Below are 15400 nucleotides of genomic sequence, written 5' to 3' on the forward strand. Positions count from 1 at the left end.
GATATATAGATATATAGATATATATATAGATGACATATTTACTATTTGGCCTCACAGCAAAAATGCTTTACCTTCCTTTTTAAACAGTATTAATTCCTTGCATCATCGCATAAAGTTTACTATGGAATTAGAAGAAAACAACCAGTTATTTTTTTTAGATGTTCTCCTCATCCGATCACCTTCAAATATTCTTACAACTACAGTATACAGGAAACAACATTCACAGGTCGTTATATTCTTAAAGAATCAGCCCATCATCCATGTCAAAAAACAGGAATTATAAAATGCCTCATCAGAAGAGCCAAAACTAATTGTTCTACTTTTGATTATCTACAGAAAGAACTTTCTACTATCCAACAACACATGAAACTCAATGGCTTTTCTGAAAAAAGTACTCAACGTCTTCTCAATTCTTATAATCATCCACAAAACAACAAAGTTTCAATACGTCGAGTGCCTATTCCTTATATCTCCGGTATTGAACCTATCGCAAGAATTTTAAAGAAATATGATTTAACAACTACGTATTCACCTATTAACAAATTGTCTTCTCATTTTCCTTCTCCTAAAGACAAACGCTCAACTTTATCTTTTCCTAGAGTTTATCAAATTCTGTGCAACTGTGATCTCTCTTATTTTGGACAAACTGGGCATTCTCTTGAAAAAAGAATCCAAGAACATCAGTCATCCATTCTTCACAACAAAACTGAAAAGTCTGGATTGGCTCAACACGGAATTGAAACTGACCACAGTATCCTTTGGTTCAGGACTCGCCTCTTACTCCTGTTATAGGTTCGAACGTTTGTTCAAGGAAAGCGTGGAGGCCTTGCTCCGCCCCAACCTGAATCGTAATGACTATATTTATATCAAAAATCTGGGAAAGTCTAATCAAGATTACTCATTAATTAATTTTATTTATTTATTTTTATTTATTTATTTTTTTAATAGCAAATTTAATCATGTTTCTACTTCAAAATATTCCGTTTCATACTTAGTGATATAACATCACGCGTCGTGTTCTAATTTTAACGATCTATTGTTAGTATCTAGCTTGTATTTTTTAAACTGTTCTTGTAATACCACTGACGATGGTCTGCTATTTCCAGACCGAAATATTTGGTTAAATAAATATCTTTCTTGTGATTACCTGATTATATCATTTACAAGTAACCTAGTCGTGAAGATATTTCATCCACAAGCTTTGTTTTCTTATACTCTGATAAATGATTAAAAAGAACATAATTTTTGGCATTTAATTGGTGTCCAAGTGAAAAAACTTTCTACAGTGATTAAAAACTCTGTTTGTAATAACTTAACTCTTATGTTAGCAATGTTAAAAACTGATAGAATTTGATAATTGCAACTTGATCTACGATGAACAAAGTGTGCACAGCATGAATAAAAATGAACAAAATTTTGTTGATTTTTATTCAAGGTAATCTGTAGCATCAACTGTACAGCATGAAGGCTAATGGAATTTATTCACTTTTGAAAATAAATACCACATAGGTGAAATGGGTTGGGGTTAGTTCTATCACAATTTTTAATGATTTCTCAGTAAAAGTAACATCAGGAAAATTATTCATAATACATCTTTAGTGATATTGTTGCAGAAGTAATTTTGTGAACAGTGTTAATTGTTATAATTTCTTACATTTACCAACAATAATTTTTTCATATATGCTAATTCATCTATAATTAATTTTTCATCTATAATTAATTCATCTTTACTGACTGAGCTACGCTCAGTCAGTATAGATGAAGCCCTTTGGTTGGAAAGACCTGGGTTTAATTCCTGTCAGTGACATGAGGAACCTTTATCTGGTCTCTTTCGATGAAAAGTGAGTTAGCCAGTCTCATACGAAGATAGGGATTTTTTTTTTTTACCTGGAAACTCAGGTTTGTCATCCCCCAGAACAGGCAAACTGGCCCTGTGCACACACATCTACAGACATTAGACACATTGGGAGGCATAAGGCTAACCACCTTATCCCTGAGTATGGTTGCTGTTACAAGAATACATTCCTCAACATCTCATAATAGGTAGAAGAGGGGAAGGATTAAGAATGAAAAAATTTCAGAGCGTAAGTCATTTCCTGATAATGTTATAGTACTAACTATCAATAATGATGAGTATCATAACATGTCAGAATAATGGTAGTTGGTATTAATCTGATGTTTTATCTTTTAGTTAAAAATGGCACAAGTCACCTTAAGCTGTTGCATATATACGAGGTGTGATAAAAAAAAAATACAGTGAATGTAGCTGCAGCACTTGATCTATCAGAGGAATAGTAAAGCCAAAAGGAATCATGTGTTTCATATCTGACTGTCATTCATGTGATGGATTTCAAGTTGATTAGTTTGCTTGCTTAGCATGCACCAATCAAAATCCATTGTCAAAGTCCTGTTAATTTATATATTCTTCTTCTTCTTCTTCCTTCGCTATGCCTTATCCCATGTTAAACGGGGTCGCCGTTTCCATCTTTAATCTTCTTCTTCCAGATTCTCCGGTCCAGGGCATCTTCCCGACTCCATCCTTTCTCCCTAAGATCCTCTGTCATCTTATCCCTCCATCTGAGTTTGGGCTTGCCTCTTTTCCTCCTTCCCTCCACCTTCATATGCTCCACTCATTTACCAACATACTCCTCACTCCTCCTCTCTAGATGACCGAACCACTTCAGCCTGCTTTCTTGTACCTTTTTACCGATTGGCCCCACCTTGACCGTCCCGCTGATGTAGTCATTCCTTATTCTGTCCTTCTTTGTCACACCACTCATCCATCTCAACATAGCATCTCTGCCACCTCCATCTTCCTCTCCTGTGCCTTTGTTATAGGCCACGTCTTCACGCCATGGAGCATTGCCTGCCTCACCACCATCTTATACAGCTTTCCTTTCATCTTACAACTCACTCTTGTCGCACAGGACCCCACTCTTCTTCCTCCAGTTCATCCAGCTGCATGTTATTCGGTGCTGTATTTCCTCATCCAGGTCTCCATTCCTCTCGACGACTGACCCGAGGTACTTGAATTTCTTCCCTGAAGTTAACCTTTCACTCTGGAGTCGTATGATCATATCCTTGTCACTCCCCGTTGACATAAATTCGGTCTTTACCCGGTTAATTTTCATCCCTCTCTCCTCCAATACTTTTCTCCACTCTTCCAGGGTCTTTTCAAACTTCTCTCCGGATGATTCTCAGAGAACAATATCATCGGCAAACATCATGCTCCACGGCGCCTCCTTCTTGACGTCCCCCACTGGTACATCCATGACCAGATCAAAGAGGTAGGGGCTCAGAGCTGATCCTTGATGGAGCCCTACGACAATGGGGAACCCCTCTGTGATGCCAACACTAGACCTGAGAGTTTTCGCTCCCTCATACACCTCCATACCTCCTGTCTGGCCACTCTGTTATACTCCTTTTCCACGTCTATAAACACCATATGTAGCTCCACCTACATCTCCCTATATTTCTCCATCAATCACCTTAGCGCAAATATTGCATCTGTTGGCCCTCTTTCTGGCATTAATCCAAACTGCTCCTCACCAATTTTTGTTTCCTGCCATATCCTTCCTTCAATTACTCTTTCCCATATCTTCAACGTGTGTGACATCAGCTTGATCCCCCTATAGTTGCCACAATCTTGAACAACTCCTTTTCCCTTGCAGATTGGGACGAGAATGCTTTTCCTCCATTCCTCTGATATCTTTTCCTGTTGGGCTATTTTCCTCATCAGATCCTATAACATGTCTATGCCCTTGCTGCCCAAGCTTCTCCACATTTCTCCAGGTATCTGGTCTGCCTTTCCATTCTTCGTTTTTCTCAGTGCCCAATACACTTCCTCTCTGCTTATGTCCTGCACTGATCCCTCATTTTCCTCTCCATCCTCACACCTCTCTCTTGGATTCTCCTCATTTAGTAGATTACGAAAATATTCTTCCCATCTTCCTCTAATTTTGTCCTCCTCTTGTAGTACTACTCCTGTGGCTTCCTTTATCTGCTTGACTGATGTTATGTCTTTTGAGGCCTTATCTCTAGCATTCGCTATTCTCAACAACTTAGCTTCACCACCATTTCTCTCCAGTACTTCATAAACCTCTTTAACTGCCTTCGCCTTTGCCACAGCTCTCTTTGCACTTTTCTTTGCCAATCTATATGCCTCCTTGTTGGCTCTGGTTCCAGTCAAGTCCCATTTTTATTTGCCTCTTTCTTTTCCCTGATCTCCAACTGCACCTCCTCATTCCACCACCATGCCTCCTTATCCTCAGGTGGCCCCTTTCCTGATGTTATACCGAGCACCTCTTCTCCAATTTTTCTAATATTCCAACTATTTATGTCCCACCATTCTTCCACATCCTCTAGTAACTTCATTCCTTCCAATACCTTTTCTTTAAATTCATTCCTTGGGCCTTCCTCTTCCAATTTTCACCACTTTATTTTCCTATCTTTCTGCTACTTCTGTCTATTCTTCTTTTCCCCTTTTATATCACAGTCTACCACAACCAACCTGTGCTGTGTCAGCACAGCACCTCTTCTCCAATTTTTCTAATATTCCGACTATTTACGTCCCACTATTCTTCCACATCCTCTGGTAACTTCATTCCTTCCAATATCTTTTCTTTAAATTCATTCCTTGGGCCTTCCTCTTCCAATTTTCACCACTTTATTTTCCTATCTTTCCGCTACTTCTGTCTATTCTTCTTTTCCCCTTTTATATCACAGTCTACCACAACCAACCTGTGCTGTGTCACTACACTTTCTCCGTTAATCACTTTACAGTTTTCACCTCCTTCAAATGTTTCCTTCTGCACATAATATAGTAAATCTGACTCATCCTATCCCCGTTCTTATAAGTTATCAGGTGTCCAACTCTCTTCTTAAACCACATGTTAGCTATAGCCAGGTCGAAGGCCACAGCATTCTCTACGATTCTTTTACCTTCTTCATTTCTTTCACCACTACTCCATCCCCTGTGCACCCTTTCTTCACCACTTCATCATCTTCCTACATGCTCATTCAGGTCTGCTCCAATGATCACTCTCTCACCATCAGGGATTCCCATTACTACCTGGTCTAGTTCTCTCCAGAATGTCTCTTTCTCCTCCTCATCACAACCTACTTGCGGAGCGTAGCCACACACTATGACAGTCACGCTCCCTCTAATCTGAAGCTTAACACTCATAATCCGATCGTTCTTCCGGCACACTTCACAGCCTCCACCCTTCAGCTCCTTGTCGATGATGATTCCAACTCCATTTCTTCCATTCTCATTCACCCCACTGTAAAACAGTTTATATCCTTCCGCCAGCTCCTTTGCTCTATTGCCCTTCCACCTTGGCTCCTGCACGCACAAGATCTTCAGCTTCCTTCTTCTCATCATGTCTACTATCTCCCTACTCTTCTCATTCATTGTACCCACATTCAGCGACCCAATTCTTACTTTACACACTCTCTCTCTTTAGCCGAACCCGTCCTTGGTTTGGTAGCCCAAGCCCACTTCTCACAGTCCTCGGGTGACAGAACTGCACGTTGCTTACTTACGGGGGACGCCCTAGCTGTTGTACTTTCTCCATTATTTAACATTTCATCCCTGGTTTTGGCATGTTTTTTTTATGGCCGGATGTCCTTCCTGACGCCAATCCTCCCCATTTATCTGGTCTTGAGACTGGCACCGAGATGGGCTAACTTGCCCTCCCCAGTTGCTGAGTTATATATGTGTGTATGTGTGTGTAGAGGGGGTGGAATTGTGCAAGTGGAGTTTATACCTAGGGGCATTACATTCAACTCTGAATATTATAAAGGAGTAATGAACATTTGTGGAACAATGTGCATTGAAAAAGACTGCAGAAGTATGTGAATGGTCTCATGTTGCATCATGACAATGGTCTTGCTACATAGCTCTTTTTTTTTTTTGACAGTTCTTGATGAAAAAAAAATCATTGTGTGTCCTCATCCATTGTATTTGCCTGATTTAGCACCATTTGACATCTGACTCTTCTCAAAGTTAAATTCGACTATGAAGGAAAAGCATGTTGCATCAGTTCAAGAAATTGAAGTGGCCATAATAATGCACCTAAAAGAACTAAAGAAATATGACTTCCAGAATTGTTTTAAAAAGTGGCTGGAGTGTTGGTACTAGTGTGCGGCAACCCAAGGAGATTAATGTATATTTCTATTTTGGTTAATAAACTGTTGAATTCTAACATTCACTGTACTTTTTGATTGCACCTTGTGTGTGAATAAATTAAAAATGCCAAGAAATTATATTTTTGGTTTCATCTTTTATCCAAGTGTAGGCAAACAAATTTGCACATGTAGTAATTTCACGACTGGGCTGCTTGTATATAGAGGCTAATGACTTCACATCAATTGCCTTAGTATTCCATGACGCAAGGCACATCTCGTTATGGACATACATAATGCTATGCATTATGGGAAGGGCTTTACCCAGACTGGTTTCAACCTTTATTGAGGTCTCATCAGTGGAAACCAGATTCAGAAGTGATGCCAAGGTTGAAGTAATGCAGAAGTCATATATTTCTCATATACAAGTAGTCAAATTGTGTTACACCTTATTACTAAAATTCTTTAATCAAGAGTATTTTAGTAATAAGGTGTAAGTTTTTTGAAAGTTTATTCACTTGGTTAATACTATTAAATATGCTAAGAAATTATATTCAGGGGTTTCATCCTTTATCGAAGTGTAAGCAAACAAAGTTGCCCATTCATGAAGTTGCCCATTCATGAAGTAACTTCATGAATGGGCAACATGTATATAGAGGCTAATAACTTCACATCAAGTGCCTTAGTATCACATAGTGCTAGGCACATCTCTTTACATCTCCTTATAATGCATGGCATTATACATGTCCAAGTAGATGTGCTTTGCATTATAGGATACATTATGCAAATTTTGTTTCCTTACACTTGGATAAATGGTGAAACCAAGAATATAATTTCTTGGCATCTTTAATTTATAGCATAACCAAGCAAAAAAAACTTTCAATACCTTGTATGAGAGAATAATCATCACTTGTGTAGTAAAGAACTGGTTTTCCTGTTTTGTGTAAATTATGGTAATAAAAATCACAATTTTTCATGCATTGTTATCTAAATATAGTATTTAAAAGCATTTTTAATTACTTATTTTAAAAAATATTTTTCAGTATGCACCGTAACAGTTTTGATAAAGTGTGCTTGGTACTCAATATAAACACATCACCTATTAAAGCAGAAAGGATTCAGAAAATTTTAGAATTTTTGATATGTCCTAAATATGAACTCGCTAATGGTAAGCAAAATCTTGATGCCATATTGATTTTAAAATACAATGTATATTATTTGCAAAGCATAATTTCTGAATAGTACATGATGCAAAGTAAATTTTTTTTTAATTGTTAATCTCTCAAAAAATGTATGCTAGCAAGTCTGGAACTATTAACTGCAGAAAGGTAAGATACATTATGTTGTATGGCAGCCATTGCAGAGATTTGTTTCCTCATCTCAGTTGCTACATCAATTTTGTGTTATGCAATAGTTGCCCATATTCGGTTGTATATAGAGACTAATGACTTCACATCAATCCTTAGTATCCCATAATGCAAGGCACATCTCCTTATGGACATAGTTGTCCTCTGAGCACCTTGTCTTTCTAGTTGGCCAAGTGGATAGCATGCCAACCAACAAGCTATGGGAATGTTTGCTTGAGAACATTATTTAAGTGGCAGATGAATTTCATCTGGTGTGAATCCACCATTCCTTATTAGATACCTGACATGGCTTGAAAATGTTCCATGTCTCTTGAGCAGGATTTCCAGATTATCTAACCCTTAGCTAATTCTCAGTATTAATACTGATGAACTATTGGTTTCTAAATTCCATGTGTAGATTTACACAAAAAATTGTAAAAAAAAAACAAAAATGAAAACATTATCATCATCATACATATCAAGGATTTAGGCCTAGTTTGGCCTGTTCCGGCCTTAGAAGTCATCGCTGAATCGTTTAAGAGGACGTCCTGGTTTTCTTTTTCCTAATGGCTTGTACTTTAAGGCTTGTTTTGGTAATCTTTCTGTTTTCATTCTTTGAACGTGTTCCATCCATCTATGTTTATATTTTTTAATTTTTTCTATTACTGGTTCTTGGTTTAATTCTTTCATAATATCTTCGTTTCTTTTGTGATCAAATAGGGTATACTTTGCAGTTTTTCTCATAAACTTCATTTCTGCTGTTGTTAATCTTTGTTTGTCTTTTTGTTTTATTGTCCAGATTTCGCTTCCATACATTAAGACCGGTAGGGCTAATGTATTGTATACTTTTAGCCTGGTTTGTTTTTGAACTAGGTTTGGTTTAAATATAGAATTAATTACTCCTGTTATTTTTAAATATTTTGCAATTTTTATGTTTATATCTTTTTCATTTTCATAAGTGATCATACATCCTAGGTAGTTAAATGAATTCACCTGTTCTAAGATCTTGTTATCTAATACTGTTTTAGTTCTTGCTGGATCTTGTCCTTTAAAGGCCATAGTTTTTGATTTTTCCGTTGATATTATCATACCATAATCTTTGGATATCTCATTTAGATTTAAAATAGCTTTCTGTAAGTTATCTTCAGAATTTGTAATTATTATTTGGTCGTCTGCAAAGAGGAGAATGTTGTTTAAGTTATCTGTAGGTGAAAGTTTAATTCCTTGATGTAAATTTTTACTCCATTTTATTATTATTTCATTTAAGTAGATATTAAAAAGAGTTGCTGAGAGGGGACATCCCTGTCGGACCCCTTGGTTTATCTCTCTTGTATATGATAGCTCATGATTTAATCTTATTTGTATTTGATTATTTTCATATATACTTGTGACAGCTTTTAGGATATTATTTGGTATTTGTCTTTCTTTTAATATGTTAAATAATATGTTTCTTTTAACTTTGTCAAATGCTTTTTCAAAGTCAATAAATGCAATATGTGTTTCTAAATTATATTCTCTTCTTTTCTCTATTATTAATTTTAGGCAGAAGGCTGGGTCTATACATGATTGTCCTTTTCTAAATCCATTTTGTACCTCTAGAATAAAGTTTTCGGAATATTTCATTAGTTTGTTATTTAAGATTCTGCTGTATATTTTGTAACATGAATTTAGTATACTGATACCTCTATAGTTTTTAGGGTCATCTCTATTACCTTTCTTAAAGATAGGAATCACAATTGCTTTTTTCCATTCTATTGGGCGGATACCAGTTGAGTAAATTTTATTTAAAAATAATAAGAGTCTTCCTTTGAATCTTGTTCCTGCGTATTTATATAGTTCTGAACCTAGCTTATCTTCTCCAGGTGATTTTCCGTTTCTTGTTTCTTTCAGGCTGATTTCTAATTCTTCTTCAGTTATTTCCTTTTCATTTTCGTTAATTGTTTGCCAGTTGTCTTTTTTAAAATATTTGTCTGTCCACAGTTCTGTGTAGTAATTTAGGAATTCTTCTAATTTCAATTCAGTGTTTAATTTTATGTTTTCTTTGGTATTTGCATTTAGGTGTTTCAAAATCTTATATACATTGGGTCTTATTTTATATAAATCATGTTCTAAATTAGAAACAAATTTATTCCATGATTCTCTATGTCTTTTTCTGACTTCTCTTTTAGCTATGGCTCTTATTCTTTTATATTCTATTTCATCTTCTAATCTTTTACTGCTTAACCATTTGTGATAGGCTTCTTTTTTCGTTTTGATTATTTCTTTGATTGTATCATCCCAGATCTTCAGTTTTTTCTTTCATTGAATTTTTTGGTCTTTCCTAAGCTTTCATTTGCTGCTGTATTTAGTATCGTTTTTATATTAAGCCATTCTATTTCTATTTCTTCATTTTGTTTTATTTTATCTAGATACTGGTTAATTCTTTGTTCATATAGCCATTGTACATTTGTGTCATTCAATAGTCTAGTTTTATAAACAAATGTTTCAATTTTTCTTTCTGTTCTTGTTACTAGTAGCCATTTAGGTGTTAATCTTAATTTTATTTTAACAAGGAAGTGGTCACTGCTTATTTCATATCCTCTGTGAACTCTAACATCTAGTGAAAATTTTGATGTCTTTTCATTTAATATGAAGTAATCTAATATTGATTTCCATCCTCTTGCTGCCCAAGTATATTTATGTATGTCTTTATGTTTATAGAAGGAATTCATTATTTTTAGGTTATTATAAACTACAAAGTCAATCAATTTTTTACCATTTCTGTTTAGAGTGTGTTCTCCATGTATTCCTATATTATTATTAATTTTCGTGTTTCCAATTCTTGCATTTAAGTCTCCTGCTAAAATTATGTAATCATTTTTATTTATTTTATTATATATGTTTTGTAGCTGATTATAAAAATCAATATTATCCTGTTCTCTTCCTTCTTCTGGGGCATATAAACCAATTATTGTTAAATAGCCTCTATCTATTTTTATTCTAGCTTCTATTATTCTTTCATTCCATAATTTATAATGTTTTAACTGTTTTGAAAGGGAGTTATGAATCCAAATCATGACTCCTGCTTGTGCTCTTTGGTCTCTGTCGACTCCACTGTATATCACATTAAAATTTTCAGTTCTCATAGTTCCTTTTAATTTCTTTTTTGTTTCAGTGATTACTGCTATTTTAAAATTTCTTTCATTTAATAACTGGTCTAATTCTATTTCTTTATATGCTATTCCTCTTACATTCCAGTTTGCTATGTGTGTGTATTATATTTTGTCGTTTCCATTTTCGTTTTCCCTTTTCCATTCCAGGGTCGTTTCCCATAAATTCAATCCGATTATCTTTTTCTGTCAGCTTACAAGTATGGTTATGTTCTCCATGTCAGGGGACTAGCCTGACGATGGAATAGTTCAGTGGTAGGGCTGCTACCTTAAGGCTTCTGAACTCGCCTTCTTCCGAATTTAAACCCATAGGAGGAATAGGGTATATTGAAGGGGAAAGGGTAGATTATAGAAGAAAAATAGTAAGGTTTATAGAGAGGACATAGTTGTAAGGCCAGAAATGAAAAGACCCCATGGCCCTCGAGTACTCTAATAGCACAAGGGTCATAAAGTAAGAAGAGTTGGCTGATAAGGCCTTATAGGAAAGATTAAAGTAAGTGGATCTTCCTCAAAGTAGAAGAAGGAGAGGATAGATCCCGCTAGGGGTCCATGGGAGTGCCGCTTCCCTTACAATCAAGATGATTGCCCCTTATGGCCCTGTTGGTCCACGAGTCCTTATTCAGTATATTCGGACCACCCCACCATATATATATAAACACACACACACGCACGCGCATGTACACACACACACACACACATGGTGGGCTCCCCTATCCGCCACCCAGGGGACACGCTCTCTAGGGGTTACAGGGTCCCCTGAGAAAACAGAATACATTTATTATTGGATAAAAATATTGACAAACAAGATATTATCAGTGAACGACATTTTTTTTTTCTGTGATAAAAAATGCTTCAAAAGTTATGAGGTCTCTTAATAGCTGCAGTTCAAACCAAATATTCCATTTTGGTCCTCTGAGAAGAGTTGACCATCAGCAGTTTTTGATAGTTAAACCATCTCTTTTGGGTAAGAATTGCAAATGTAATTCTTACCCAAAATCCAATATGTTTTCCTGGATCACTTTTAGCTGATTTGGCAGTTTTTTTTTTTTTTTTACCTTTGAGACGTCCACCCTGCTTAAAGTAGGATGAAATTGCTTGAAATAATCTCTTGAACATGATAGAAGATAATATAGAAATATTATCTGACCCCACCCATGTCAGTAAAATGTGTTGTAGGTTTGTGGCCTGATGGGATTAACATAAAAATATAAAATGATATAAATCATTGTTTTTTTTTTTGCCTCTTGAAAAATTTTTTATAAATTATATGAATACTTTGTATATGGGTCATCTGTAAATGATATCATTCTTTCAGTCTCCTCCTTCTCTCCTTTCTCTCACAGTGATTGATTTCTCCTTCTGAAAAAAAAACTAATATGAATGCAAATTTAAAGAAGCCTGTCAAATTTTAACCAACCGCCCTAATTTCAACAATAATATAGCCTAAAACTCTCAAGAATATGGATGGCACAGATTCAACCCATATAATAATTTTATGTTTTAACAAGTAATAACAATTACGATTATAGGTCTCCAGCAATGTGTTACTCCATGCATTAATCTGAGAAACCTCATCATTTATTGTAAATATTGATTTGGCAACCATTAATACTTTAGCATTTAAAAGTATTTTTAATGAAAGGATAATATGATGATGTCTGGCTATAAAAAAAAAAAGGACTGTAGCTTTGATATAGTTTTTATTTAGTTATTTATTTCTCTACCAGAGATCAGGTTAGTAGAATAATGGTTGATCAAATTAATGACATTTCAGCACACTGTTTGAATTGTAATGTAACTTATGTATATGTGAGTCTGTGACCTTAATTTTCATGATCAAGACATTGTGAAATTAAAGTTATTGCACCAGCATGGTGGTAGTAGTCTCCATAATTTTACCACAATGGAAGATGTCAGTCTGATTACTTTTTTCTTTTGTAGGAAATAAAAACCAATAGAAACTCACATTTTATTGAAATTGCACTCCACCTGTCTGATTAGCAACTAATAAGCTATCCTCAGTGAGCTTTGAAGTGAAAAATGAGACATGCATGGTTATACACATTATGATGGAGGTGTAGCTATATTGTTATCTGTTATATGTTTCATTTCCATTATCATTGGTTATTATTACAAGTTTACAATAAAGATCCTCTCTTTCCCCTCAAAAAACTGTAATTTGAAGTCTGCAAGCAATTTTAGTCAGCATCAGAAAATTTCATGTTTTGCTCTGTTATAGATAATAATAACACATTTGTTGCATGTGGCTGCCAATTCTTGGTTTACCTTTATTTTATTTCATGCACAAGAGGTTGAGAGACCTCTAAGCACATATCCATGCCTGAGTGGTGCATAGATGAGAAGTGAGAAAGAAGTTTATTGATGTTTTTTTTTAAACTGAAACACTGCTTTTCTAAGATAGAGGTTAGAGTGAATCTGTGAGAGAGAGAGAGAGAGAGAGATAGAGAGAGAGAGAATCTGTAATTATGAGACTAATTGCTCACCTCTGGACAGCATCAAGGATTTTAAGCAAAGCTTGTGGTGCACCACACCAAACATGTGAGTATTCTAAGCATGGCTTGGGATTTGTATTATAATAATAATATAGTTAAGAGTCAGTTGGGTGTGAAATAGCCTTTTGAATGAAAGAGAAAGCCTAGTTTTTTGGATGCTGAGGAGGCTATTGATGTGATGTGTTTATGCCAGGAGATACTGGAGATGAACATCAGTCCAAGCAGTAAGATCTGATCTTGTCTGTTGATTTGTGTATTACTGAAGGTAAGGGTAGGTGAGCTGAGAACTCTTTTGTGAATTCTTGTTCAGGCAAGACTATTTTGGTGGCATTGAACATGGCAAGGTTGTCCTCACCCTATTGAAGGACAGAATGTAGAGCAATGTTTAAGGCACTAGTCTTAGATGATCTTGTAGCTTGGGATATCAGAGTACTGTCAGATGAGTAGAATGAGTTAATGAGTGGAGATGAGTGGATAAGTTAATTTAACTTATGTTGTTGATATCATTATCAACAGCTTTCTTCAGTTCACTGATAGATGAATGCCTCTACATGCTTCTTCCATTTTGATTAATTTTGTGCATCTTTCCACCATAAATATCCATGATCTGCCTGGTTTCTGATAACCAATTCTTGGTGTCCATTCTCTTGTTCTCTTTGTCCAATGTTGTCCTGCCCAGTATCATTTATTGCCATTTATTGCTGATTCAATGCCCTTTACCATTCTTTGCTTTCTTATACAAGTATTATTCTTTCTATCTAACTGTGTTATTCCCGAAATGTCTCTTTCCATGTTTCTTGTTTTGTTTTCATTTTCTGTAGGTGTTTTTTTAGTCAGGCTACAGGTTTCACTACTGTAAGTCATTTTTAGGAGTATACACTGGTTGTAGATCTTTCTTTTTAAACAGTTTGATAAATTGTCTTTAAATGGTTAAAAACTTTCCATCCTGTTCTTATTTCATTGAAAAAATTTCAATATAGTTATTTGTAATGATTTAGCCTAGTTATTTATATAAACTTACCGTTTCAATTTATTTCGTTGATTTATTTCTATTTGTTTTCATTCTGGAGTATTTTCACTCTACATAATTTTTATTTGTCCTTTTTTTATTTGCAGGCTTATCTCCAAACTTAATTCATTTATTTCAATAATCATGCATTCTATTTCTTTTGGAAATGTTGTTGTTAATGTGATATCATCAGCAAATCATAGATTACTTAAGTATTCTGCATCAATATTTATTCAATCCTCTTTTCTCCAGTTCAGTTTTCTCTTAGCATATTTGAGGGTTGTCACAAATTTTGGTGAGATAAAGTCTCACTGTCAAACTCTTTTATATTTCTCTTTATTTTCCATTTAAAGTTATTACTGCTGAATAATCTCTTATATACTGCTCAAACAGGCCCAGTGCGAGGTAGGAGCGGAATGGGCAAATGCCGAAGGCTGAAAAGTAAAAGGGCGGATAACTTAGAGCTTATGTTACAATTATACCGGAAGCAGAAAAAATTTTTAAAAAATATTAAATTTATATATACATATTTATAAAGATAATTATATTTTATTCTAATTATATAAGCTCCAAATAATAATTATTTTTATTTTGATAATCCCTGGGACCAGTACCATCGACAGGGTGTAGTATAGAGGGAGCCTGCCTCATGGCGCTGCTTAACACTCGGGCGGCGCTTGCATCTAATCTGACAGATACATGCTAATTGTTAACATGTATATTCTTTAACCTATCTATTGTATAGGTTGGAGGTCATGAGTAGCTGCGCGTGAGTACATTACGAATGCTATTTTGCACTTTTGTTGCTGTCAGTCTTGTTTAAAACATGTTATGCAAAGATTTGTGATATTTGACCCTGCAGAGGTGCTGGCAGATCTGAGAGATACTTGCTAATTGACATAGATATTTTATTGTATAGGTTGAAGGTCATGACTAGCGCATGCGTATGTTACAAGTGATATTCCACACTTTTTTTTTTTTTTTTTTTTTTTGCTATCAGTTTGGTTGAACACGTTCTTTTGTAAAGGTTTGTGATATTTGATAGTAAATTACTGCGAGCTCCGATGTCAGTATAGTTCATAAATATAAATATAATTGCTCAGATTATTCATATGCTGAACACCAATGTGAAAATACAGCACAGAATATTTATTAGAAATCTCGTAATGCAGTTAATGTTAGAACAAATAAAAAGGCATTCAGAAATCTCTAGAGGTGTAAATAGGCCTTTACACCTGAAACTTCATCAATTTCAGA

At 35.1% G+C, this 15400-nt stretch overlaps 1 protein-coding gene across 4 annotated transcripts in view; it reads left to right on the forward strand.

The window, feature by feature from the left end:
• Positions 1-15400, forward strand: part of LOC150101039 (uncharacterized) — a 592625-nt gene that overhangs the window by 153146 nt on the left and 424079 nt on the right. For all 4 annotated transcript variants that reach the window (XM_090401634.1, XM_090401633.1, XM_090401632.1 and 1 more), the window contains exon 6: positions 7170-7294. In XM_090401634.1, coding sequence (XP_090257760.1) covers positions 7170-7294 — 125 coding nt within the window. The remainder of the gene's footprint in view (positions 1-7169; positions 7295-15400) is intronic.

This window comes from Typopeltis vanoorti, chromosome 12, assembly GCF_054136105.1.
Source record: "Typopeltis vanoorti isolate ZY-2024b chromosome 12, IOZ_Tvanoo_1.0, whole genome shotgun sequence".
Lineage (NCBI taxonomy): Eukaryota > Metazoa > Arthropoda > Arachnida > Uropygi > Thelyphonidae > Typopeltis > Typopeltis vanoorti.